This window comes from Lissotriton helveticus, chromosome 6 (genome assembly GCF_964261635.1).
Source record: "Lissotriton helveticus chromosome 6, aLisHel1.1, whole genome shotgun sequence".
NCBI lineage: Eukaryota > Metazoa > Chordata > Amphibia > Caudata > Salamandridae > Lissotriton > Lissotriton helveticus.
This window is the reverse complement of record NC_136067.1, coordinates 434,932,822-434,960,492: the sequence shown is the minus strand read 5'-3', so window position 1 is coordinate 434,960,492 and position 27,671 is coordinate 434,932,822. Positions and strand designations below refer to the sequence as shown.

Below are 27,671 nucleotides of genomic sequence, written 5' to 3'. Positions count from 1 at the left end.
CCAACCTCGGACTCAAGCAACTGGTCAACACCCCCACCCACTACGCCGGCCACGCGCTTGACCCCGTCTTCTCATCCAGCAAGCACATCACCTTCAGCCACTCCACCGGACTCCACTGGACCAACCACAGCTGCGTCCACTTCAGCTTCAGAAGAACCACGACCCACCACCACCCGCTCCAGGTTCCCCACAGAAGCTGGAGTAAGATCACCACCGACCAGCTCACCACCTCCCTCAGCCAGAACCCACCCGCCAGCGCAACGGACCCCAACGAAGCAGCCCGCAACCTCACGCAGTGGCTGACCGCCTGCGCCGACGACCTCGCACCACTGAAGAACCCTCCCAGCAGACCCAGAAGCAAGAAGGCATCCTGGTTCACCGACAAACTCAAGGACTCCAAGAATACCTGCCGCACCCTCGAGAAAGCCTGGCTCCTCGACCAGACCACCGACAACATGACCGCCCTCAAACTCGCCACCCGCAAGCACCACCAGCTTATCCGCACCACCAAGAAGAAATCCCTGAAGGAACGATTGGACAACAATGCTCACGACAGCAAGGAACTCTTCAGCATCATCAAGGAGTTCTCCAACCCCAGCACCAGCAACAACGACATCACTCCGTCACAAGACCTCTGCGACTCCCTCGCCTCGTTCTTCCACCGCAAGATCGCCGACATCCACAACAGCTTCAGCGCACCATCCACGCACCCCACCATCGAACCAATGCCCCCCCCGCCCCCACCACCCTCCGCACCTGGACCACGGTGACCACCGAGGACACAGCCCGCACGATGAACACCATCCACTCCGGATCACCGACCGACCCCTACCCACACCACGTCTTCAACAAGGCCGACTCCACCATCGCACCCCAACTCCGGAACATCATCAACACCTCCTTCAACACCGCCACCTTCCCGGAGAGCTGGAATCACGCCGAGCTCAGCGCCCTACTGAAGAAACCAACAGCGGACCCCACCGACCTCAAAAAACTTCCGCCCCATCTCGCTCCTCCCTTTTCCTGCTAAAGTCATCGAGAAGATCGTCAACAGACAGCTGGCCGCCTTCCTCGAGACGAACGGATCCCTCGACCCCTCGCAGTCTGGCTTCAGAGCCAACCACAGCACCGAGACCGCCCTCATCGCAGCCACCGACGACATCTGAGCCCTGCTCGACAACGGGGAAACTGCTGCCCTCATCCTCCTGGACCTCTCCGCAGCGTTCGACACTGTCTGCCATCGCACCCTAGTTCAACGCGTCAGCAACATCGGCATCCAATAGAAGGCACTGGAGTGGATCACCTCGTTCCTCGCCAGAAGAACACAGAGAGTCCGCCTCCCCCCGTTTCGATCCGAGGCTACCGAAGTCATCTGCGGCGTTCCGCAAGGATCCTCACTCAGCCCCACCCTCTTCAACGTCTACATGAGACCTCTTGCAGCCATCGCACGCCAACACAACCTCAACATCCTCTCCTACGCCGACGACACCCAGCTGATCCTCTCCCTCACCAGAGACCCCGACACCGCCAGAACCTGCCTACACGAAGGGATGAAAGACGTCGCCGAGTGGATGAAGAACAGCCGCCTGAAACTGAACTCAGACAAGACGGAAGTCCTCATCCTGGGACCATCGCCCTCCGCCTGGGACGACTCCTGGTGGCCCCCCGCCCTGGGCACCGCACCCAAGCCAACCGACCATGCACGCAACCTGGGCTTCATCCTGGACTCTTCCCTCTCGATGACCAGACAAGTCAACGCCGTCTCCTCATCATGCTTCAACACCCTGCGTATGCTCTGAAAGATCTTCCGATGGATCCCGACCGAAACCAGGAAGACGGTCACCCAAGCACTCGTCACCAGCCGACTAGACTACGGAAACACCCTCTACGCCGGAACCACAGCCAAGCTACAGAAAAAACTCCAACATATCCAGAACGCCCCGCCCGACTCATCCTGGACATCCCCCGACCCAGCCACATCTCCGGCCACCTGAAATACCTGCACTGGCTCCCCGTCAACAAGAGGATCACGTTCCGGCTCCTCACCCACGCACACAAGTCTCTCCACGACCTGGGCCCCAAGTACCTCAACGACCGCCTGACCTTCTACACGCCCACCCGCCAGCTACGGTCCACCAGCCTCGCCCTCGCCGCCGTACCACGCATCCGAAGAGCCACCGCCGGAGGAAGATCCTTCTCCTACCTGGCTGCCAAGACATGGAACTCCTTCCCCATCCACCTTCGGCTGACCCAGGACCATCTCGCCTTCAGGAGACAACTCAAGACCTAGCTGTTCGAGCAGTAGCAACCCCCTTCCCCCAAGCGCCTTGAGACCCTCCCGGGTGAATAGTGCGCTATACAAATGTTATGATTGATTGATTGATTGTCTAATGCCTCCGTAATCCGTTTATCTAGAGCGCTGCAGGCTGAGTCAATGTCATTGCCTCCAGGAGGTCTGCTCTGCTGGAGGGCCTGATTAAAACGTGCTACTGAGAACCTGGCCCACTTCCTATGTGGTTTCTGAGCGCCTGAAGTCTTTGCAATAAGGATGTTAGGTACCAGGGTGCTAAAGGGAACCATAAGTGATCTGTCCCTTGCTCACTTTGGCACTGAATTCAAGCTAGCCTAGCTGATGAGGGGTGTTACCCCGAAACCGGTTCTAAGAGGCTTGTTTCCGGTCCAGGAAAGACCTGGCTTGGTATTTCGGGCTGGACTGTTCCCAGGAGGAACTGGGTCAAGACTCATTTACGTATGGCTGGGCCTAAACTGGTGTGGCGATGTAATCTAAAGAACGATGATGGATTCAACCCAAATCTGTGACTGGGGTGAGTGTCTGAAAAGTTTCAGTGCCCCGTCCATCATCTCCTTGTGTTTGCTATATGACACTATGTCCAGATCGATAATATCAACCCACAGTAATATTGTTTCCACAATATTGCCTGCCACTAGATCATCCTGATAAGTATATTATTACTATTCTTACCTCTGTGTGTGTTCATCTACACTTACCTTGGAATGTAGTGGTTAGGTCAATGAATCGGATGTGGTATTATTAATATGCTATATAACACGTGTTAGTATGATTGCGGCAAAGCTTGTACTGGTGCTTATAGTGGCAGTGTTGGTTTTGGTGGTAGTATTTGTCATAGTACTTACGAAGGTGTTTTTGTTGTGGTACCAGGTGTGGTGCTACTGGGATTTGGGCTGTAAATAGTACTGTTTGTAGAATAAGTGGTGGTGGTTGTGGTGCTGGTGCTTTTAATACCTGTGTTGTTGATGGCCCTTTAAAGGTGGTGCTAAGTGTGTTGTTTGTGGAGGTGATTTTGCGTTGGCTGTGGTGTTGAATGCAGCTTTTATTCTTGTGGTGGGGGTTGTTGTGTTGCTAGTAGTGCTTTTATTGACGTTTGCAGTACTTGCTCTCGATTAGAGGAGAATGTAGGATTCAAAGCTATGCATGGGAGCACTATAAAACACATTGAACTGATGCATCATTTCCCTTTGCCAACAACTAGAGAAAGAATTAGGCTGATGGCTATCTGGTGGGAAACAGCGTTTACAACGTTGCTATCACATGGGGCTTCTATTACGACTGCGTTGTTAGTATGTGATGCATTTACATTGCAAGTCATTACAACGACTTGCACTGGGGGCACTGAGGTATTGGAAATTAATTCCAACACCTTCCCTACTGTTGCGCAAACTGGAGTAGGAATAGTAATTAATACTATTCCTAAGTCCAGCGCGCCCCCCCCTAGTACAAGTTGTTGTAATGACTTGCGATGTAAATGCATCCCGTACTAACAACGTGGTCCTTGTAACAACCGTGTTGTAAAAGCACTCAATGTAATGCATCGCGATGTAATGAGATATATTCCTATCTGGTTGTTGAGACCCATCTGCACATCTCACCAAGAGATCTTGCCCACTGCCTACTCTTATGAGGAGTTGCCACAAATCTGTGTTTGCAAAGTATGTTTAATGTGAATATTAATATGGATCATTCATAATCTAACTTGTGTCTTTAACTACAACTGTATATCTATAAATATGCACACTAGACTTATAAGATAACAAAGAGATGATACTTCAGTGTAATAAAATATTTTCCTGAAATTGCCTTTAAATCTTACCTGTCTGAACCTTAGTAGCCTATTCAAACTAGTTAAGCACAAATTAAGCATCTCACATTTTTCCCTAATAGGGTGATAATTACCTTGGTCATCATCCTCGTCATCGTCTTCGTCTTCCTCCTCATCCTCATCCTCCTCCTCCACTTCTTCTGCTTCATCTTCATCATCTTCATCGTCAACCTCTTCGTCTTCCTCACGGTCTACCTCTTCCTCATCCTCCTCCTCCTGGTCCTCGTTGTCATCCGAGTAGTCTTCCTCCTCCTCCTTTTCGTCCATTTCCTCGGTCCCATCAGTTTCGTAGCATTCATCAGCAGACAATTTGTCCGTCTTCGCTACAAACGGTTTCCTTTTCGGGGTGGGTTCTTGAGGCTGCTTATCTTGCGTTTTCCTCTTTTTAGCCAGCGGGCAGCCGTAAACACTGTTAAAAAGAGGAATTCATAAAGACTTAGTGGCAGCATGCATGACACCTGTTTGCACATTTTATAGTGTTTAGTAATAATTCATAATGATGCATATCACTGTTGCAGGCTAGACAACAAGATTACGGTTTCAGAAGCAAATTTGTATGCTGAGCATTGGATAGATGATTTACAACTATAGCCAGCACCCTTTCAATGTCTGAACCAAAGGGAAAGATACAAAAGTCCCATTGTTGTTAAGAGAAGAAGACTGGATCATTTGATGCAACTATGTAGAGAAGAAAAGAATGACGAACACAGTTCAAACCAAGCTGTACATTGATGCATTCGATAATATGGATAGTATTGATGTTCTGCCTGAATGGATTGCTAGCAGCTTTTAGCAAAGTGGTTCTGTCTTCCATCCTTTTTGAACCATTCTCACTTTCATGTAATTTCCATTTCCAACGTCAAACATGCTTCAGTTCAGGTCAGATGTTTATTTTTATATTAGAGAAGGCTTTTCTCATTGAAAACGGATGCTTTTCTCATGAAGAATCAAAGCAAAGTTTCCCCATGTAAATGCCCTTTACCATTGCAATTCTATGTGCATAAGTTGGTGTGAATGTGAGTGAGTACTCTTGGGAATCTGCAGCATCCTCAGAGTCCCAGGATCACACCAATAATTCTGTGAGTTTTCCTAAAAAGCCAGAAATGGACTCCGAGTGCTAATCTAGTAATCAATTTAGCATTTAAGTAACTTTTGTGAAGTTACAATGATGAACAAACGCCACCTACGCCCTCTACACACCATGTGGTGTGTGCTGAGGGACTGCAAATATTTGTGACACACACAGTCATCCTATTAAAATAAAACACATTTTAATGACATCTTTTTAGGTTATAGGAAGACTGAGAGAGGGTCTCCGGATTTCACCTTACAACTTACAGGCACACAATGTGAAAACATAGAGCCTCCCTAAACATGTCATTAAAAAGTTGTAACTCAAAACAACCTTATGCCGAATACCAAGGCTCAAGCTCCTTTCCTCCACCACCCTATCTCCTGATCTCACTCTTGCGGGCTCTATTTTACCTAGACTTTCTCCATTTAACAAGGTTTTCCTGTTTTTCTCCATTTTGCCTTTCTCTCTTTCTTGCTTTGTATGATGAAAATATAAGTGCCAGTACCCAAAAGTGAGAGCAGGTGACTAATAACAGTGACCACCTGAGCTAATTAAGCACTGGGCATACAGAGGAGGAAATGGCCATAAGAAACACTTCAATATATGCCGAATCCCATCTGCTGTACATTATTTACCTTTCAGCATATGTGTGCGTGTGTAAAAGGGAAGACAAATGGAGACATGCGTGCTTCGCTTTCACTCAAGAATCACGGGTGACACAGAAGGGACTATCTTGTGTCCTTAACAATGCTGTCTTTCTGTTCCGCCCGACATGTTACGCAATTGCTTCTTTAATCCACTTTATTATTTTGCATTGTGTACATTTAGTTCAGCCGCTGAGAACTTATTTTTAACCCTGACCTACTATAAAGCACCTCAGGTCTATGGATTGGCTTTGCCTCACCTTCTCACTAGCTATCACATGTTGGCCCGGCTGCAAACAAAACAAAGGTGATTCACCTGAAGGGCGTCTGCAGAAGCCAGGTTCTGGAAGCTGGCACAAATGTTTGATCACAGAGGCACCAAATTAGGTAAAATAGACTGTATAATATTGTGCTGGGTACCAAGCAATGCTTGCACTGGCTTTAACTGTATCCGACCAATATTAAAAAGACATTGAACCCATCTGACCAATGGAATTGTCCGATCCTGGTAGACAATTGCTTAGCATTGGCGCAATTGGTGCACTCAAGTTCTTGAATATTGCAGCACTAACTGCTACTGATTTTAGAACTATTTTTTTCTTTTCAATGGCTGCTTTACACAATGCGTATATACATGTACTCTATTTCCCATTATGATGATGCCACAGGGGACAATAAATGTTCACACTTCGTATACTACACAAACATGACCAGAGCATCTGCGATCCATGAAGTTAAAAACTGATTTACATATATATATATATATAAACACAATCTGATGCAAAGAAACTGGGGAAAAGGGGTCTAAGCACAATTGCACCTATCCTTAGTGCTGCCTTATTTAATCTTATTGGTGCCACGGATCGGAGATTCTTTATCCCCTAAATCTCCAAGGACAGAACAGTGTCCCAACTTTCAATTCGCATTATAACATTACTATCATATACGGTTAGAGTACAACATGCGCCATTTTTCTGTTTTTATCCAGAACTTGAACAATTACTGGGCCACCTTACCCGAGTGACTCGAGACTGAAAAATAGTGATCTTCATTCCATGTGAATAAAAATCCGTGAAACAGAAAGGGAATTTCCCTTGAAGGTATGTGTTTAGGACTAAGGAACGGAATAGGTTTAAAAACTTCACCGATCTTACCGATTCTGATCTTTATTAAGGAAATGTCTCCCTTGCTAGATACTTAATATCCTTTGGATTATAACATTATAAGAAGAGCTTTCTTTATTTGGTAAGCTAACTTTCATATATCAATATCTAATCCTGAAGCGAAAATGTATGGGCCCACCCAAAGTTAATATAGCTAATTGCTTTTAAAGGCCCAAATTGTGCATTTCCTTGCAAGATTCACCAACAAATTGTTGCTTCTCAATTGAATAAGGTAGCAGAATCAGTTAAATGAGTTAATAGAGGATCATTTCCTGACTAAAATGTTTACTTAAATGATATTACTTTTCAATGAACAATATGTACACAAGAACCAATTTTTTAAATAGTGTGTATAGAAATAAATTGTGTTTATATTGTATAATATTGTATATATTGTATATATAATAATTGATTATACATATATGTATTATTTGTAGCCCTGAAGAAGTTCGTGTAGGACGAAACGCGTTGGCTACAGTGCGTTATGAAGACTAAATAAAGATCGAACTTCAAAAATACCATCATTGATTCTGCTTTTGAATGTTTCACCACTGTGATTTATAAGATACGGTTACTATTGTTTTCGAAAAAGAAATTTGTGTGCTGGATCAAAAAAATGTGCTTGAATATAAACACAATCTGACATGAATAAGGGGATGTTGGTGCAAAATGTTTGCTATCAGATCAGAGAACAGTCAATAACCACAGTGACGTTATTTCTTCATGTGACATTACTAGTGATATTGTGATCCTCAGATCCCCTACTGCTTTAGAAGCATGTAAATATGCTAGCACAATTGAAGTAGCATATTAAAACAAGCATTTTCAAGTCCATAGTTTTGCGCACATGTAATAAAAATGTATTTACTAAACTTTACTGACACACAAAACACGACACAGGTATAACATAACTTAAACCTTGAGATAGAACATTCCCTGCTATTGATCCTAGTGGGGTTACTTGAGGGGGGACCCGTGCAAACCGGGTATTACTGGAGACAGCACTCCTGGTGGCCAAGAGTAGCTTTGGAGCTCACTGGAAAGATTCCAAGTTCCTGACAAAGTCACAATTGAGGCACATAGTGGGCTAGTGTGCCCAGTAAGAGAAATTGGTGTATGGGGCATGAGGATGTCTGCTAAACACAGTAAAATATGGAGTAAGAGGTTTCAGGTGTCAGGTACGGACTCATTGTGAGGAAGTTGTTGTGAGACTAATGTCATTTCTTTTGTATTAGATGTTGCCCGCTGTTATTACTATACTTATAATGGTGTTAGCCTCTACCAAGGGCTTGTGTCAGTTTTCAATGTGTCCTGTTGTAACTGCAAGAAAACAATAAAAATGTGTTTATAAAAAAAAGACGTTTTGAAACGTCTTCAAAACTTTTTCTCCCAAGCTTCAGAGCTACAGAGGGATTGACCCCAGAAAGTATACGACCAGCAGATTCACTGCAAGAATTACAGGTTTGTCCTGATGGGGGAAGAGATTTTCTTCAGAAAAGCAACAAAGTCCCTTTTCTGATTGAGGCTTAGAAAGTTTTTTGAACGTCACGACTTTAAGGGACAGATGTATCAAGCATTTTTTTGGTCGCAAACGCTGTGAATCGCAAAGTAGCAGCGTTTGCGACAAAAAAAACGGGAAATGCGATGTATTAAAAAAATCTCATCGCAAAATTAAGGAATCACAAAATTTGAGATTCCTTAATTTTGCGCTACCATTTAAGGAATCGCAAAAAGCGATTCCTTAAATGGTATGTAAGAAAGAAGATAGTTTTGCGATTTCACTCTAAGAAATCGCTAATTACCACCAACTTGTAGTTGGTGGTAATTTGCTAATTCTTTTACAAATGCACTTTTTGCAATTTGTAAAGGTGGCATATGACGCTCGCCATATGTGCACACATGTCAATTTCAGGGGGGTGCAGCAGGGTGTCCTTAAGACACCCTTCCACCCTTGAAACTATTCTCAATTTGCGATTAGCAAATTGCGAATCGCAAATTGAGAATAATTTCACATTCATTCCTATGGGCCTCCTGGCCCATAGAAATGAATGGGAAATTATTCCTTAATTGCGATTAGCAATTTGCTAATTGCAATTAAGGAATTTTAAGAAATCGCTAAAACATAGCAAATTTTTACATACATACCATTTTGTAATTCTCAAAATGCGATTCCTTAAAAAACGCTATTTGAGAATCACAAAAGGTTATCTTGATACATCTGGCCCCTAAGGCCCTAACGGGGCCAATCTACTTGTTATATCCCTCGCGCTCCATTGCCCATGCCTCAAATTGTGCCTAGGTCTTGGTCTACAGTGACTATGGACCAATGGCGTTTGCAATCTTTGCACTATTTTCACCTTAATCTTTACCAAATCATATCTCCAGTTCCTCTTATTGGACTTTTAGCATGTTTATGTTGTTTTGTTTATTAAACTTTACTCTTATTTTCTAAAGTGGAGTGGGATTTCTTTTGTGTTTTTGAGTTGTTAACTGTTTTGCTACTTCTAAATGCTTTAAAAATGTTCTCTAAGGGAAGCCTGTCTACTTCGTGCTACAACTACTGGGGTGTATAAAAATGTTATGGGGTTAGATAAGTTGGATGAGATGCTTTGGTGAAGTTGAAAAGCAGAAAGCACTTCCGATGAAAGATTCCTCTTGTGTGCTTTTTCAAGGTTTTTGGATGCTCTGGATGACTTCACATTATTTGATCTTCTTTTTCTGGTACTATGAAACCGTTCTCCTTACAGTGACAGGGGCGACTATCAGGTTAAGACTGAAAAGGGCTTTGTGGCCACAAATGTAGTGCACTTTTCATTTTCTCTGCAGCAATACACTACACCTTGGGGGTTTTTATTCCTGAATACTAAACATGGCTCTTCAGATAAAAGTTGTTAACTTCTCATGCACAATATTGAATGGGACGAAGCCTCCAGCTTTCGGGAGTGTCCACTGCAGTCTCCGGAACTTCATCCATCTCAGTGGTTCCGATTAATATTTTAAAAGCAACTTTTCCAACTTTGCTAGGTAAACTTGTTAAGCAAATAGCTAAAACACAAGGAAGGACAGCCCAGCAGGAATAATAGATACCCTCTGCGCGACATATGGAAGCATTGATGTGAACACATACTTCAACTTGGGGCACACTGGTTGTGTAGCAGTACTGCATTATGAAGCCACCTCTGATATCTAGACAATCTTCAAGTATGTTCTTGCAGTTATTGAGATGGATGCTGTTCCAAAGACTACCATGGATACTTGGGTAAGCTGACATTTTCCTTCCCTTATGAATGAGAAAGCCAAACAAACTCATCTTATTATAGCAAAAGTAGTACTACAACTAGAAGAATACAAGATTGGTGGAATTGGTCGCATATTAATATGCACTTCTGATATTCGATGACTCGCACCACTCATTTGCCTTCCTCACAAATAATTTTTAAGATGGGGCACAAGTTTATGGTTTGTTAAGGTCCAAGTAATTCTATATGATCCAAGTTCTGGGATGCCAGTTACTGATTTTGTTTTGGAAAAATGAGGTTTGCTAGAAGTAGCTCACCCGATAGAGGAAGGTTTAATGAATTTCTGTAAATGTCGTTTTCCCATATGTGAAAAGGCATGCTCCTTATGTGGATATGTTAGTTAAAAAGATTAAAGAGTATGAAAAGTAAATTAGATGTATTTTGCTTAATTCCTCTTCCCATTCATGGCTGTAACATTCTTTAACACCAGCTAAAACGCGGTGGTATCTCTTACTCGGAGATGTTGATAGCCCTTCAAGCATTCTTCACCTCTGGGTAAGCGGAAGACTTAATTACCTCCTGATATGTTCACCAAATGCTGAGACAGCTGTAAGCGAAGTCAAGGTGATGACATTTTTCAACTGGGTCTTAAGAAGATTTAACCAGGTTTCATTCCAGTAAATGACGACGAAAAGTCAAACTCTCTTTTGGTTAAATGGCAGAATGTACTATGTAGAAGTATTTGCACATAATTTGTGTTTTCCACGTTTGTTTTCACTTAATCTTCACGAGTGTCCTAATAAATAACGTTATGTTTTCCTAACAAGAAGGCTACATTTGTCATTTCCAATATGTAATAGTTTATTAACAACAGATTTTATGAACATTTGGAAAGAAATGTTTAAGATTCTGTAAGTAATATATTGAAACAGTTGAAGAAGCTACATGAGCAAAAAAAAACATAGACACTATGCATTAGTCTGATGTTCTGCTAAGATTGGCAAAGCCAATAGGTCTTGCATTTAGACCTATTGGCTTTTCCAAGGGTTTTAGCAATGCGTTACTGTATATACATTGCATATATTTTGTAAGAAAATACTTTCAATTTGTTAGCATTTATAAAGGCTCTTTGCTTTAGTGCAATTTTGCATTGTATCTCAAGCAACCAATGTATTTGTAATTGTACCTATGTAATTGTACTTACTTTACTAAGTATTGGCAAAAGCCAAGTGGTCTCAACTCTAAACAGGTGAGCTATTGAGTTTTTTTCTAATGCTTGTATGGTACACAAGCTCAGTCACATTTAGGGGTCCGGGTGAGCTATGATTGTGGGAAGGTGTTCATAACAGGGCACGATTGAGAGTTATGGAGTCTGAGTCAGTCACCTACACATCTGATGCCCATAGTCTTGACTTCTTAGACATAACCATATTTGCTGAAGAGAATACCCTCAAGACTAGAACCTATTTCAAACCCACTGCTAAAAACAGCCTACTTTCCTTCAAGAGCTTCCACCCCCGCCCCTTGAGAGAAAATCTCCCATACAGCCAATTTTTACGACTGAGGAGAAATTGCAGTTCAATAAAAGACTACAAAGTACAAGCAGATGATCTCTGTGCCAAACTAACAGTTAGAGACTACCCAAGTAGAATCATCAACTCCTGTGCCAAAAGAGCAAGGAATCAATCCAGAGAATCTCTCCTCGAAAGTCACCCAAAACAGACTGATGATAGGACCACATGTGTCACTACATACAGTCCTATTACTAACCAGGTGAAAAAGATTATCAATCGAAATTGGAAGATAATAACATCCAACACTTTAACCTGGTCTAAACCCAGATTTGCAAACAAGAGGAGCAGCAATATAAAAGATCTCCTGGTCCACACACGACCACCTCCAAAAAAGAAAAAACAACAACCGGGGCTCTGGAGCAATCCCCCAATCACTGGACATTATCCGTGTGGGACCTGTGTCATGTGTGCAACCACAGAACCGACAAAAGAACTACAACTTCTTCCTAACTTTCTGTGGAAACTAAAAAAACACACAAATTGCAATACCAGCCACATCATATACATGATCACATGCCCTTGCGATATGCGATATATCGGGATGACATGCCGCAAAGCCAAACAGAGACTCTGTGAGCACAGAAGTAACGTGAACTGCAAAAGAACAACGACAAAGATGTCGGCCCATTATAAAGAGAAACAACACACTGCCAATGACCTACACTGGGTGATCCTAGAAAGCTTGGACACAGTAGATAGGAATGCTACCAGAATATTATTTGAGAAGGAGCAGCGCTGGGTCCATAGGCTTAAAACGGATACCCAGGGCCTTAACGATTCTGTCCCGTGGCTATCACTTAGCAGATAAACCATAGTCTCATCACTACAGTACCTACAGTGAAAACATCTTTGGCCCCATCAAACTCAGCGGGCCACTGACTCAGGTTGTATAAATAAACATCTGATTGCCTGTTAAAATACTGGCCTCTCTATGCCCAGTAAAGGAACTGTCCGAATATGCCCTCACTTCTGAATAAGCATTAGCAGTGCCTCAACAAGGCCCCCATTTTTCGATTGGAAAATTATATTATGAACAGCATATCTTTGACCATCATAGAGGTCCTGAATCCACCAAGAACCTTTGTGGCGGAATTAGGTCAATATCCGACCATCTCTGAGCGTCCCACTTAAAAATTGAAAATTATTTGCGTCGAATATCTGATCAGAACTATTTATTTACAATTTGGTATAGTTAGAAAATAGTTCCCGAAATCTGATCAGAATCAGGTTAAGCGGAAAGTAACTCTTCCATTTCCACTGCCCTTGGGTTAAATCCCACCCGGAACCGCACCTCCGGGTAGTTCCGGGTGACTGAGAGGCAGCGCCAGCACATGCGGCTGAGTCTGAGTAAGAAGGAATACAGGTAACGCGTAGCGCATCCCGCCAGCAACACGGGAACCAAACCGCAAGTATGCCTCGCGTCTTGTAACTACTTTTTTCCAATACCTTCCTAGTAATCCTCGCTCGACAAGCCCTCATCCCCGATGAAGTAGTTCTTCATCATTGACAAGGTATGCATTAGCGCTCCGCATGGGACACATTGATAGCCTTCCACCACGCACTTCGCAACGACGAGTGTTAGACTTATGCTGAAAATAAAACGAGCATGCTTATATATATTTATAACCACACGTATGATATGCGATAGTGAGTATGGTATGTATGAGGTATGAAAGCCACCACGGACCGACCACACCCAGAGTTTTCACCGTAAACCACGCACTGAGAGAGTACTAATTAAAACTATGGGCACCTAAATATAATACTAGCCCGACCTATCGGAGTATGAATAAGGAAGAGTTGACGCCTGAAATGAGTATGAGATATTACATTGCCATTTACGAGTTCCTAACAAACTATAAGGAACCACTGTACATAATATGTGTGTTTTTTTCCCGCACCCCATCTCCCTACTTGTTGTTGTGTGTGTTTGTGTGTGTTCTTTCTCCATTCAGGTACAATGAAACCTTGAAACCCGAAGGATCAGGTCAATTTACCTTTTCTTTCTCACTAAATTTGCTTTTTTCACTATTTATTCACCCCCATTGGTCCTGACGAAAGCCTAAGATCTCCTGACTACCAAAGGCTGAAACATGTTGACCTCTTTTTAGACATGAAATGCACTTGAATCCCTTATCAATTCTAAAAGTGCACCATTAATTTTTTAACCAAGTCCGAATCCAGACCTATTAAAATTGTCCAAGTCTGGCTGTCCGGTACTTTTTAAGTCTTTTTCATCACCACAACCCCTCCCCAACTATTCACGATCACTACTGCCTTAAACCAAAGGCAAAACCTCCTGGTGGAGGGTGCACAATACTAAAAATAACTCGATGATTACGCACGCACGTGTAAAATAGCGGGTACCCACTATATACCGCTGAGAAAGAACCATCAAAATGACACGTGTATGAGAGTTATATTTGGGAGATACCACTTCCTCGACTTGTGAAACCTAATGGTTTAAGCAGGACAAGTGATCCTTTCCCATTTGTGATTAGAACAGTTAACTACGGAGACTGAAAGGATCTTCTCTCTACCTCCCCACCCTCTTGATGATACAGATTAAGCAGCGCACAGCTGTGGGAGAAAAATCTCACAGGCATTAAAAACCTGTGACACCATACTGCCACAAAAAAACTCGCAATAATGGCAGGAAGCTTTGGTCTCAGTTATACGACTGAGGACATTGATGAAATCTTGGCAAGACCGCCTCTACTCATGGAAGGTGACCTCAACCAAACTCTATCTTCGACAGCAGAATGGGACGAATTAACAGAGGTCAAAAAAGAACAGGTACGAACAGCAGTACATGGCATAATCATGACCGAGTATCTCCGTGTCAATGCAGCACCCAAAGGCCTTTGGGTGACAAATGCACCACGCATATTTCTGAAAGACCTTGCGTTCAGAAAAGACTGGTCCTCCATCTCTTGGAAGTGTACCAGAGACTACCTAGTGCTTATAATTAAAACCGCAACAAGACTCACGGATGAACTCGCAATCAAAATCGAAATTCTGGAGACAAAGATGAACAACACAATAAACATCACCATCTACAAAACTCGCCTTGACGAAATAAACAAAGAAATGAAAGACACTCAACAATATCTAACCCAGACAAAACTGCAGAAACTTGCAAAAGAATTAAAGAGGTTCTCCCTTGAACGTATTCACCCCTACAGTAGCAAAGATTACAAGGCAAATGACAACTCAGACACAAACAGTGTGTCATCAGATAACAGCTCAAACCAGAGTGGGGATGATACTACACCACGAGGGCGGGGCAACTTCAGAAACAAAAGGGGACCACAAAGAGGTCGTGGCAACCAGTGGCGCCCCCCGTTCTACCACAACAGTGGACAGGGCATGCCATTCCACCCATTCAACCCCCAGTTTCAAGGGTGGCCAAACCCATACTTTCCGATACCTATGAACCACCAAATGCCCCCACAAGGTGCCCAAAATTACCAACAAAGCCGTCCTTTTTTAGGGAATGGCCAGAACAATCGAAGGTCCAGACAGAAAGGCATAACCTGGTCCGATCAGACACGACAGGTTCAAACGAGAAGCGTCACCAAAGCCAACACGAACCAAGGCCCGACAGTTTAATAGTCAACCTTTCAGGGCTATTGTTGACTGAGAATCAAACCAATGTACTGAATAAAGGACTGGGTTATGTGCCAACACCCAAAACGGACATTTTCAGAACCAAGTGCGAACTTGCCAATTTTTGTCGCACCCTTAAATTGAAGGCGTTTTTCAAAGGAGAACAGCAACCTCAAGAAGGAGATACATCTCTAAGAAACAAGTCCACGTTCTGCCCACTCAACTCACAGGTACCCATTGAGATCAGTACCTTCGAGCAAGCCATCTTGAAAGAAGTTGAAGACCTCAATCGACTAACCTCAAAACCTTTCCAGAACCTAACCAAAGCTGAAAATATCGCTTTAAATGAATTAAAGAACAACCATGATATAGTCATTAAGCCAGCGGACAAAGGCGGTGGCATAGTCCTACTATCAGCCGAAGGGTATGATGATCAATGCCTGACCTTATTGGCAGACCAAAAATTCTACCAAATCATCACGACTGACCCAACACCACGTCTCCAGAGGACAATAGCCTTAATGGTTGAAGAAGCAGAATGCAATAACTGGATATCTAAAAAAGAAGCGGACTATCTGAGAACAACAGAACCAGTTATACCATATTTCTACTCTCTCCCTAAGACACACAAAAACAGAGTGCCCCCCCCGGGAAGACCAATTGTTTCAGGGATCAAGTCCATTTTGGAACCATTGTCTCAATTTGCAGACCAATATCTAAGACCACTGGTCCAAAGCACACCTACCTACCTGAAAGACACACGAGACCTCATTAACAAATTAGAGAATTTCGAGTACTCTACGACCAATATGCTTCTAGTAGGTTTAGACGTTGAGAGTCTCTATACCAGCTTACCACAACAGAAGACCTTGGAGACTCTAGAAACAATCCTGTTCAACAGCGATTGGCACCATCGAACTCCAAGACATTTTGTACTGGAGTGCTGCAGAATGGCCCTGATGGAAAACTTTTTTCAATATAAGGACACCCTCTATCGCCAGCAACATGGGACATCGATGGGGAGTGTTTTTGCCCCCAGCGTGGCGGGGCTCTACGTAAGCACTTTCGAACAGACTTACGTCCACAATGCACATAACCCTTACATTCGTCATATACTCTTTTGGAAAAGGTATATTGACGACATTCTGCTAATTTGGGAAGGAGACAGCGAATCCCTTCTGAACTTTCACAGATGGCTGAACACCCAAGATGAATGCCTCAACTTCACCTACACATCTGATGCCCATAGTCTTGACTTCTTAGACATAACCATATTTGCTGAAGAGAATACCCTCAAGACTAGAACCTATTTCAAACCCACTGCTAAAAACAGCCTACTTTCCTTCAAGAGCTTCCACCCCCGCCCCTTGAGAGAAAATCTCCCATACAGCCAATTTTTACGACTGAGGAGAAATTGCAGTTCAATAAAAGACTACAAAGTACAAGCAGATGATCTCTGTGCCAAACTAACAGTTAGAGACTACCCAAGTAGAATCATCAACTCCTGTGCCAAAAGAGCAAGGAATCAATCCAGAGAATCTCTCCTCGAAAGTCACCCAAAACAGACTGATGATAGGACCACATGTGTCACTACATACAGTCCTATTACTAACCAGGTGAAAAAGATTATCAATCGAAATTGGAAGATAATAACATCCAACACTTTAACCTGGTCTAAACCCAGATTTGCAAACAAGAGGAGCAGCAATATAAAAGATCTCCTGGTCCACACACGACCACCTCCAAAAAAGAAAAAACAACAACCGGGGCTCTGGAGCAATCCCCCAATCACTGGACATTATCCGTGTGGGACCTGTGTCATGTGTGCAACCACAGAACCGACAAAAGAACTACAACTTCTTCCTAACTTTCTGTGGAAACTAAAAAAACACACAAATTGCAATACCAGCCACATCATATACATGATCACATGCCCTTGCGATATGCGATATATCGGGATGACATGCCGCAAAGCCAAACAGAGACTCTGTGAGCACAGAAGTAACGTGAACTGCAAAAGAACAACGACAAAGATGTCGGCCCATTATAAAGAGAAACAACACACTGCCAATGACCTACACTGGGTGATCCTAGAAAGCTTGGACACAGTAGATAGGAATGCTACCAGAATATTATTTGAGAAGGAGCAGCGCTGGGTCCATAGGCTTAAAACGGATACCCAGGGCCTTAACGATTCTGTCCCGTGGCTATCACTTAGCAGATAAACCATAGTCTCATCACTACAGTACCTACAGTGAAAACATCTTTGGCCCCATCAAACTCAGCGGGCCACTGACTCAGGTTGTATAAATAAACATCTGATTGCCTGTTAAAATACTGGCCTCTCTATGCCCAGTAAAGGAACTGTCCGAATATGCCCTCACTTCTGAATAAGCATTAGCAGTGCCTCAACAAGGCCCCCATTTTTCGATTGGAAAATTATATTATGAACAGCATATCTTTGACCATCATAGAGGTCCTGAATCCACCAAGAACCTTTGTGGCGGAATTAGGTCAATATCCGACCATCTCTGAGCGTCCCACTTAAAAATTGAAAATTATTTGCGTCGAATATCTGATCAGAACTATTTATTTACCATTTGGTATAGTTAGAAAATAGTTCCCGAAATCTGATCAGAATCAGGTTAAGCGGAAAGTAACTCTTCCATTTCCACTGCCCTTGGGTTAAATCCCACCCGGAACCGCACCTCCGGGTAGTTCCGGGTGACTGAGAGGCAGCGCCAGCACATGCGGCTGAGTCTGAGTAAGAAGGAATACAGGTAACGCGTAGCGCATCCCGCCAGCAACACGGGAACCAAACCGCAAGTATGCCTCGCGTCTTGTAACTACTTTTTTCCAATACCTTCCTAGTAATCCTCGCTCGACAAGCCCTCATCCCCGATGAAGTAGTTCTTCATCATTGACAAGGTATGCATTAGCGCTCCGCATGGGACACATTGATAGCCTTCCACCACGCACTTCGCAACGACGAGTGTTAGACTTATGCTGAAAATAAAACGAGCATGCTTATATATATTTATAACCACACGTATGATATGCGATAGTGAGTATGGTATGTATGAGGTATGAAAGCCACCACGGACCGACCACACCCAGAGTTTTCACCGTAAACCACGCACTGAGAGAGTACTAATTAAAACTATGGGCACCTAAATATAATACTAGCCCGACCTATCGGAGTATGAATAAGGAAGAGTTGACGCCTGAAATGAGTATGAGATATTACATTGCCATTTACGAGTTCCTAACAAACTATAAGGAACCACTGTACATAATATGTGTGTTTTTTTCCCGCACCCCATCTCCCTACTTGTTGTTGTGTGTGTTTGTGTGTGTTCTTTCTCCATTCAGGTACAATGAAACCTTGAAACCCGAAGGATCAGGTCAATTTACCTTTTCTTTCTCACTAAATTTGCTTTTTTCACTATTTATTCACCCCCATTGGTCCTGACGAAAGCCTAAGATCTCCTGACTACCAAAGGCTGAAACATGTTGACCTCTTTTTAGACATGAAATGCACTTGAATCCCTTATCAATTCTAAAAGTGCACCATTAATTTTTTAACCAAGTCCGAATCCAGACCTATTAAAATTGTCCAAGTCTGGCTGTCCGGTACTTTTTAAGTCTTTTTCATCACCACAACCCCTCCCCAACTATTCACGATCACTACTGCCTTAAACCAAAGGCAAAACCTCCTGGTGGAGGGTGCACAATACTAAAAATAACTCGATGATTACGCACGCACGTGTAAAATAGCGGGTACCCACTATATACCGCTGAGAAAGAACCATCAAAATGACACGTGTATGAGAGTTATATTTGGGAGATACCACTTCCTCGACTTGTGAAACCTAATGGTTTAAGCAGGACAAGTGATCCTTTCCCATTTGTGATTAGAACAGTCTGAGTCAGTAAGCCATGACAGTGTTCAGATTAAATGCTTATCCAATCATTGGCCTCTCTCCAGTGTGCACAGTGATGGTCTCCTATGTACCATTTGTAATTACCTGTTCTAATAATTTACATCAAAATCATTATTGTTACTCATTTATATCAAACTGCTAACAAGCACTCACAAAGTCAATATGTCAGGCCTGTTTTAGGGAAATGTTATTTGAATGCAATAACAGAAAACTCAAAAATAGGCACCTAAAAGCTGTTATGTCAGCATGCTGTGTAATATTGCAATACACAAGACTGTAGTTCACATGTTTTAAGCCATGCCCTTAATTACTTACACCCCACCCCTTTGAGAGACCCCACTACCTTTTTCATTTAACTTATAGCACTGTGGTCCGCGAGGCATTTGCCTACAGAAAGCTAAAAGCTGTCTCATTGTAGACCCAACAATTGTGATTTTGTAAAACTGTGGAGTCTGTGGGGTCAAATCTAGGGGAAAGAAGGAGCAATTGCTTTGGTCTTCTGTGACACTCACTCTGCAGCATCTCTGTGCAGTCAGGAGCACAGCTAATGTTCCATGTCAGAGAGGAGGCTTGTGCACTTTCTTGAAAGAAAGCAGAGGGTCTGACTCCTCCATTTTGGTTTCCCATGCCGTGATTGTTGGTCTTTGTCTTAACTGCAGCATCTATTCCCCAGCAAAGTTGATCCAAAATGTGTGGATGTCATTTGCTCCCTGGAGAAGCAGGGCTAAGTATCCTTAGGTTTTCTGGGAGACAAGCCAAAAGGGAGAAACATGGACGAGAGACAACAAAGTTGAGTGCAAGGGGCCTGAAGCAGTACGGAGGGCAGGAGTGGAGTCATGAAGGACGTGGTGGGGAAAGCAGCAGGAGGGCAGAGGAACCAACAGGAGGGTGGAGAAAGCAACTCAGAGTGAACGGTGGAATCAACACGTGGCATGGGTGATGGTAGAGGGAGCACCATGGACCGTGGGAAGAGGAAAAGTAAACAGGTGAGAGAGCATTTGAAACCAGATGGGTTATAAGCACAAGAGTAAGAGAGAGAATGCAACACTGAAGGGGATCAAAAACACATTAAGGAAGAGAGTTGGAAACCACATGCACTTACGGGGGAAAAGTAATGCTTAAAAAATGAACAGCGGAAGGACACTAGAAATTCATCAATGCTCCAGGGGAGGGACAAACACAAGAAGAGATAGGAATTCCCACTAATAGGAAGCTAACAAATAAGAACAAGCAAATCAGTGTGACGACTAAGCCAACCAATGGAAAGCAATCAGTGAACTATAAGCTGAGTGTAAGCTAACACTACATCTCAATATAGACAGCACATGCGTTGCCTAGGAGGAAAGACCAAAAAACGATAATATGCATGATTTTACTAATTTGATACAAAGGTATTATCAGAACTGCCCCCTCCCCCCACCCCCCGCACCCCCTCCCAGCGTCCTGAGACCCTCGCGGGTGAGTAGTGCGCTCTATTAATGGACAGTTGATTGATTGACTTCTGTAGAAAACAATGCATCAGAACAAATTAACACGTTTTGTCAAAACGTGGATGAACTTTTGCCTCTCGTGCAAATCATCCTGGGAAGTGGGGACAGGGAATTTATATAACAGATTTATTTCTCCATGATGTAAGTTAAACTAGAACAAAAAAAAACTGGGGCGCAACATAGGAAAAGGTGGAATGAATAAATCAGTTAACTGTTATATATTAAATTGTAGTCTCGATTTTTCTTTAATTTTAATCCAAACATTTTTCAGTGAGGAGTCTGATACAAAATAGCAAAATTCTACTACTCTGTAAGGGCTCAGTTTATGAATAGATAGGTATTTCAGTACCTATCTACATTTAACTGCATGTATGTTTGTAACTCTAAAAACATAAATTTGCACTCAGAAAGGGAAGACATTACACATGAAATTGCGCTCAATTCTGTGTGACCAAATCTGGGCCACAGGTGCTTGTATGACTTTCTCTATAATACAATAGGAGCCAGCGCACATGTAGCGTCACTGCAGTCAGAAAGGGGCATTTCTTCATTTGCATCGGGGTATGGCCCGTGCTAATTAGGCAAACAGTTTGGCTCTGCACCATTTTATGGACAATCATGGAGCAAAAGAGTCAAAATTTACACTGATTGTATTCCACAGTCAGTGCACCCACCAAGAGCAACTGCCTCCAAAAGCTGCTTTGTCTTTCTATAACGCATTGCCTTCAGGGCAGTTGCAAGTTTGCAACTACCCAGGGAGTCAGCATGTTATGTGTACTTGGGCGCAAGATCCGTATTTCCACCTGGCGAACCTAGTTAAAGGTGCACCGTGAAGCAAACAGGGACAGTATGCCCTATGTATAATATAGCACCAGGAAAGTTTGTGGATTCTTGCCTAAATATGTGACCACTTGTAATCTTACAGAATTGTGTGTACACAAAAACTTGCAGCAGGTGAAGTCCTACCCTATTGACTGTTAGCCATTTACTCCTGAAAGGGTCTGGTGAAAAACCATTTCCAAGATGGTAATGAAGTTGCACTACCCCATAATTGGTCAATTGTATATTAAGAGGAATTTCTTCATTGAAGAAAATGTTTCCCCACTGAGAAATAAAAGTTAAAAGAGAAAATCCATTTGCTGTGCAATTTAAACATGTACAAATTGACACATGCTAACACGTATTTCACAAAGATTTCCATAACGATTCTTGAGAAGCAGCGACTGACATGGAATCGTTTGTAAACTCCTTGGTGGTTTCAAATGAAATTCAAATCTGGGTGTAAGCCTATAGGAGATGATTTTCAAGTAAAGGTTTGTGAGCTTTGCCTAATCCTAGCTACCAAGGGTTATTTACGAGCACAAAAATAATAGGGGAGAGAGGACACCCCTGACGTGCTCCTCTAGGTGGAGGCACCCTTCGTGATTTTACCTCATTGACTATTATTCTTGCATCTGTTTTATGACTGGCCTCTCTGTCTATGATAGCATATGTGGGCCCAGGGATATAGTTTTAAGCACACGAATGAAAAATGCCCAACTGACCCTAATAATTGCTTTCTCACCTACAGTGATGATACCACTAGGGGAATTTTCCCACAGTTAGACTTCTCTATTAGGTGAAGGACCCACCTAATGTTATTAGCTGTCTGTTTGATAGGCATACAATCAGATTGAGCTGAGTACAGCAAATATGGTAGATGGTGTGGAAGTCTATTCCCCAAGACATTGGTGAACATTTTAAAGTTCAAATTCAACAGCTCTACAGTTCTATATGATATTTATCTATGCGTTTTTAGATAGCGCAGACTTTACTCGGAGGTGTCAGAGCGCTTCACAATAGGAACAGTACTGATACATGAGGAGAAAATGACAAGTGAACAAATTACAAAAGCAAACGTTAAGTTACATGAAGCAATAGTGACAATTGTGAGCAAACAAAATACAAGAGGTAGCAAAGGTACATTACAGGAGGAAAAAGTGACATGTGTGCAAGTTACAAAAGCGTACAAAGTACAAGTAGACGAATAATACTGCAATGAATGGCAGACACTCAAGCACAAGAACAAACGTTACGTAGGCAATGGTGGAACTTGTGCAAGTATCTAAAGCAAACAAAATGTAAGAGGTAGCAAACAGTGTGTTACAAGAGAAAAGGGACGTGTGCATGCTACAAAAGAGTACCAAACACAGGTTGAAAGGTAATACTGCAATAAAATGGCAGACTCTCAAACCACAAGAACACACTGGGAAGGCACTTCATTGTCATGGAGAATAAAATTTTCTATAATGAAAGGTCTTTCTTCAGATAATAGAGAGGGCGTGAATTAAATTTGGAAGTGTCTTCGAAGGAGGAGAACTTTGAGGTCAGTTTTGAAGGCCTGGGAGGAGGAGGTGGTCCGGAGCTGAGGTGGAAGTGAGTTCCAGATTCTCACTGTGTTGCCTGAAAAGGATTGGGCCATCGGTCTTTCCTTCTTGAAAATGGGAGGTTCAAGCAGTAAATTTTCCGCATTAGGGGATGGTCTAGAGCCTCCAGAGAGTTTCAGTTTATTCGCCAGGTATCCACTATCACTGAGATGGTATTTGGACAAAATATCAAGTTGTAAACATCAGGATACAAAAATATCATGATGCAGATTTATAGTTGTCAAGAATAGTAATTCTTACCCTTCAAAGTCCAACGGTTTCCCTACTGTTGCACCGATTGGAGTGGGAATTGTAAATTTAACCTCTGCAAATACAAACAATTTCCCTACTGTTGCATGGACTGGACTGGGAATACTAAATGTAACCGCTTTGAAGTCCAACACTCTCACTACAGTTGCACAGACTGGATATGGGGTAGTGAATCTTACTCCTCCGAAGTCCAAGACTGGAGTTGGAATAGTAAATGTAACCTCTTCAAAGTCCAATGCTTTCCCTACTGTAGGACAGACCGGAGTGGGATTAGTCATCTTAATCCCTCCCAAATCCAGCACTTTCCCTACTATTTCACAGACTGGTGTGGGAATAGTTAATATTACCCCACCAAAGTCCAACAGTTTTCCTACTGTTGAACAGGATGGAATGGGAAAAGTAAATTTAACCCGTCCAAAGTCCAATGCTCTCCCTACTGTTGCACAACCTGGAGTGGGAATAGTAAACCTTACCCCTCCTAAGGCCAATTCTTTCCATACTATTGATCCGTTTGGAGTGGGAATTGTAAATGAAACCACTTGAAAGCCTAAGCTTTCACTGCTGTTGCATAAACTGGAGTGGGAATAATATATATATTAGTCCCAGACTTCAATACTTGTCTTAGTATCTACCTACTAATATTGTTTATTTGTATATATATTTACATTTTTATAATATGTTTAGAAATTATATTTATTTAATTTGTTAATTTATTACATTTATTGCAGTTGATGAGTTACTATTTTTTATGTTTCATACATATACAGGAGCAGAGCGGTCGGACCGCCACATTAGGATGCAGTCGGTCGGATCGCATCAGTTGGAGGTACCTACCAACGTGCTTAAGGAGATAGTCGGACCGTTGGTTGGCTCGTATTCCCTACAATAGGGGCGGTTCCTGCTCAGGCATCACCGTAGGGATTAAGATGTCCTTTTCTGACAGCATTTCAGTGGCGGTCCAGCCATGTGGTGCCTGGCACAAGGTGCAGGAATGTTTGTAACATGCCTTTTGCCGTTGAGGCTTGGGCTGCAAACCTTTTACCGGCCTTTGTAATTGAGCGGGCGGGACCGCCGACTACATGGTGGCCTGTCCCACAATGATGGCTGTCCCGTAGTCTTGTGGCGTGTTCCAAACACACATGGTCAGATGTCCCTTGCAGAAACAAATGCTACGTAAAAAATACTTTGGCTTAGATATCAGGGCTTACCTCTTATTGGACTTGAAGAGCACTAATGAGAGCAATGAAATCATGTGTTGTGTTTATGGAACTGCACATGTGATAGATTATAGGAAATAATTACAATGTCAAAAATGACAATGAAATAACCTTGGAAATGTATTAAAGCACTGCCACACTGAGGTGCTCCTAGGAATGATATGCCAGTTGCTGAAGAATTGAATATATGTCAACAAATGCTAAAGCACTTGAATTGAAAATTATAATTATTTGTTTGAAAATATTAAGCCTATTAAATACTTTAAAAAATAGGCACTACAGCATTCTCTATTTGGAAGCACACATACTGTGAAAACGTTTGTGATTTTTTGATGAATGTGGGTGCTGCTCCTTTAAAATCCCTTTAGAAGGCTAAGAAAATAAACCCAGTTTGGAATATCTAAATTAGAATTGTGACTTGCATTAGGAAGTAAAATGTTTCACCAATCCAACAGTGATAGCAGTAATTTTGAAAAGAGCTTAGGAGCATCATTTTAATCAGGGTGTTGCATATTTCACTCTACTTTAAAATACATTTAGGGGCCGATTCTGATCCTGGATTTTTATTTTCCATACAAATAGGATTTGTATTTTTTTCCATACAAATTGTAAAAGTCCCTTCCAACCCGCGTAGTACGATTCGTACGGGAAAAATACATTCAGATCGGCCCGATCCTTACAAATCGGATCGGGAAAAGCTGTACGACCCGGACTTGTAAAAAAGACCATAAAATTTGTAAAAAGGCTGTCCAACCCGTCAAGTACGATTCGTACCGGGTTGTCAGCATACGATTTGTATGGAAAATGGCCTGTATACGGGGAATGACTTGTACCGGGCAACGAAGCGAACCCCTATACGCCTTGTACCCTGGTATGACTCGTTCTGGGGGTACGACTCATACCGGGGTACGGGTCGTATAGGGGTATGAGGCGTACAGGGGTCCCCCCACATGCGAGGCATATGTATGGTGCGTACCCCAACATCGCGCATGTACGCAAAGTACGTACGTGATTTTGGGGTACTGGTCGTGTACGCACCGTACAAGCACCGTACCCCAAAATCGCGTATGTACGCACCGTACCCCAAAACCGCGTACGTACGCACCGTACCCCAAAATCGTGTACATACGCACCGTACCCCAAAATCGCATATGTACGCACCGTACCCCAAAATCGCGTACGTACGCAGCGTACCTCAAAATCACGTTTTTGGGGTACGGTGCTTACGTAGGCGATTTTGGGGTACGGTGCGTACATACACGATTTTGGGGTACGGTGCGTAGGTACGCAATTTTGGGGTACGGTGCGTACATACACGATTTTGGGGTACGGTGCATACGTACGCAATTTTGGGGTACGGTGCGTACATACGCGATTTTGGGGTACGGCGCATACGTACGCGATTTTGGGGTACGGTGCGTACATACACGATTTTGGGATACGGTGCATGTACGGTGCGTGCACGACCAGTACCCCTTCATCGCGTATGTACGCACCGTACCCCACTTTCCGTGTCATCCGTACGAACCGTACATACGCACCGTACCCCTGTATTCATGGGGTGTACGACGCGTACATGAGGGGGTCTGTCTCGTACTGTTTTTGGGGCGTACAAGGTTTTTCCGGCACTTTTTGGCTCTTGTAAAAAAAGAGCTGTATGGAGTGCCGTTTGTACGAATCGTACTTGCCGGGTTGTAAACTGCTGCCGGGAATACATGGGAACGTTGTATACAGAGCAATCCGAATCGGAATTGCTTGTATATACGAGTTGTATGGTCTTTTTTACAATTTGTATGGAGTGCGTCTCTTTGTACGGATCGTACTTCCTAGGTTGTAGAGGCCTCCTTACAAGTACGAGTTGTATGGGGAAAACGCTCCATACCACGATTTGTACAGCGTTTTTCCAGGATCGGAATCGGCCCCTTAGTGTTTAGCTTTATTGAATTTAAGTGGGACATCCTGTCAGTCCCTCTTGTGAGTCTATATATTATCTAACTGCATATGTTGTGTATGTGTTCGCTGTGATGGATTCTTTGAGATGGTGGACTGAGCTTACAAAATCAGAACATTAGGGTGCATCTATCATTGTGCCCACTGCTGTACCATATAACTTGCCCATTAAAACCTTCTGACATTATGGACCTCATTACAATGTCAGTGGGACCGCCAGCGACAGGCAAATGGTGGCGGGTCAACCACTGCATTTGGCTGCAGGCGGTCAGGGCCCATAGGTCAGGGGAAAGACCACCGCCTCCAACAGGATTCATGATTCCTTTGGGGCAGCGGTCTGAATCCTATCCCTTCAATATCTCCGGTGCCTAGGCAGACACCTCTACAGGGATTAGGATGTCCCTTTCTGACTACCTTCTAATGGTGGTCGAACCACCCTGAAAAGCCAGAAAGAAACAGACTTTAAGGGACCCAAGCAGGGCCCCTGTCCCCTGTGGGCCACTGCTAAGTGGCCCTGGGGACACATGTAGTGCTCACCCACACATCCATGCAACAAGTGCCAGTGCTTTTTTCTACTGCAGCTTGTGCTGCAACCCTTTTCCTGGGCCGCAGCACATGCAGCAGTAGATAACAGCACTTTCCAATTGCCTGCACGGTAGTCTCATCCTTTTCAGGCTGATGGGACCTCTGACTCATTGTCGGGCGGTCTCCTGCCCGCTGCGACAGCAGTGGGCGGTCCGTCCAACCACCATCATAATTAGGGCCTATGTTTCTCTTAGTGATTCTGTAATATTTTAAAGCATTATGATCATGGGAGCTGCCATAACATTGGAAGAATTAGTATGATGTTTAGATTTTGCTGCTTACCTATACTTAAAGGTAAAGAGGTCTGGGCATCCTTTGCAAGACATATTTGAATATGTTTTCCTTGTCATAATGCTTGTGAAACAGT

The 27,671-nt window shown here is 43.2% G+C and overlaps 1 protein-coding gene across 1 annotated transcript in view; it reads right to left on the bottom strand.

The window, feature by feature from the left end:
* Positions 1-27,671, bottom strand: part of MYT1L (myelin transcription factor 1 like) — a 1,346,830-nt gene that overhangs the window by 355,757 nt on the left and 963,402 nt on the right. The window contains exon 7 of the mRNA XM_078647878.1: positions 4,214-4,548. Within this exon, the coding sequence (XP_078504004.1) occupies positions 4,214-4,548 (335 nt within the window). The remainder of the gene's footprint in view (positions 1-4,213; positions 4,549-27,671) is intronic.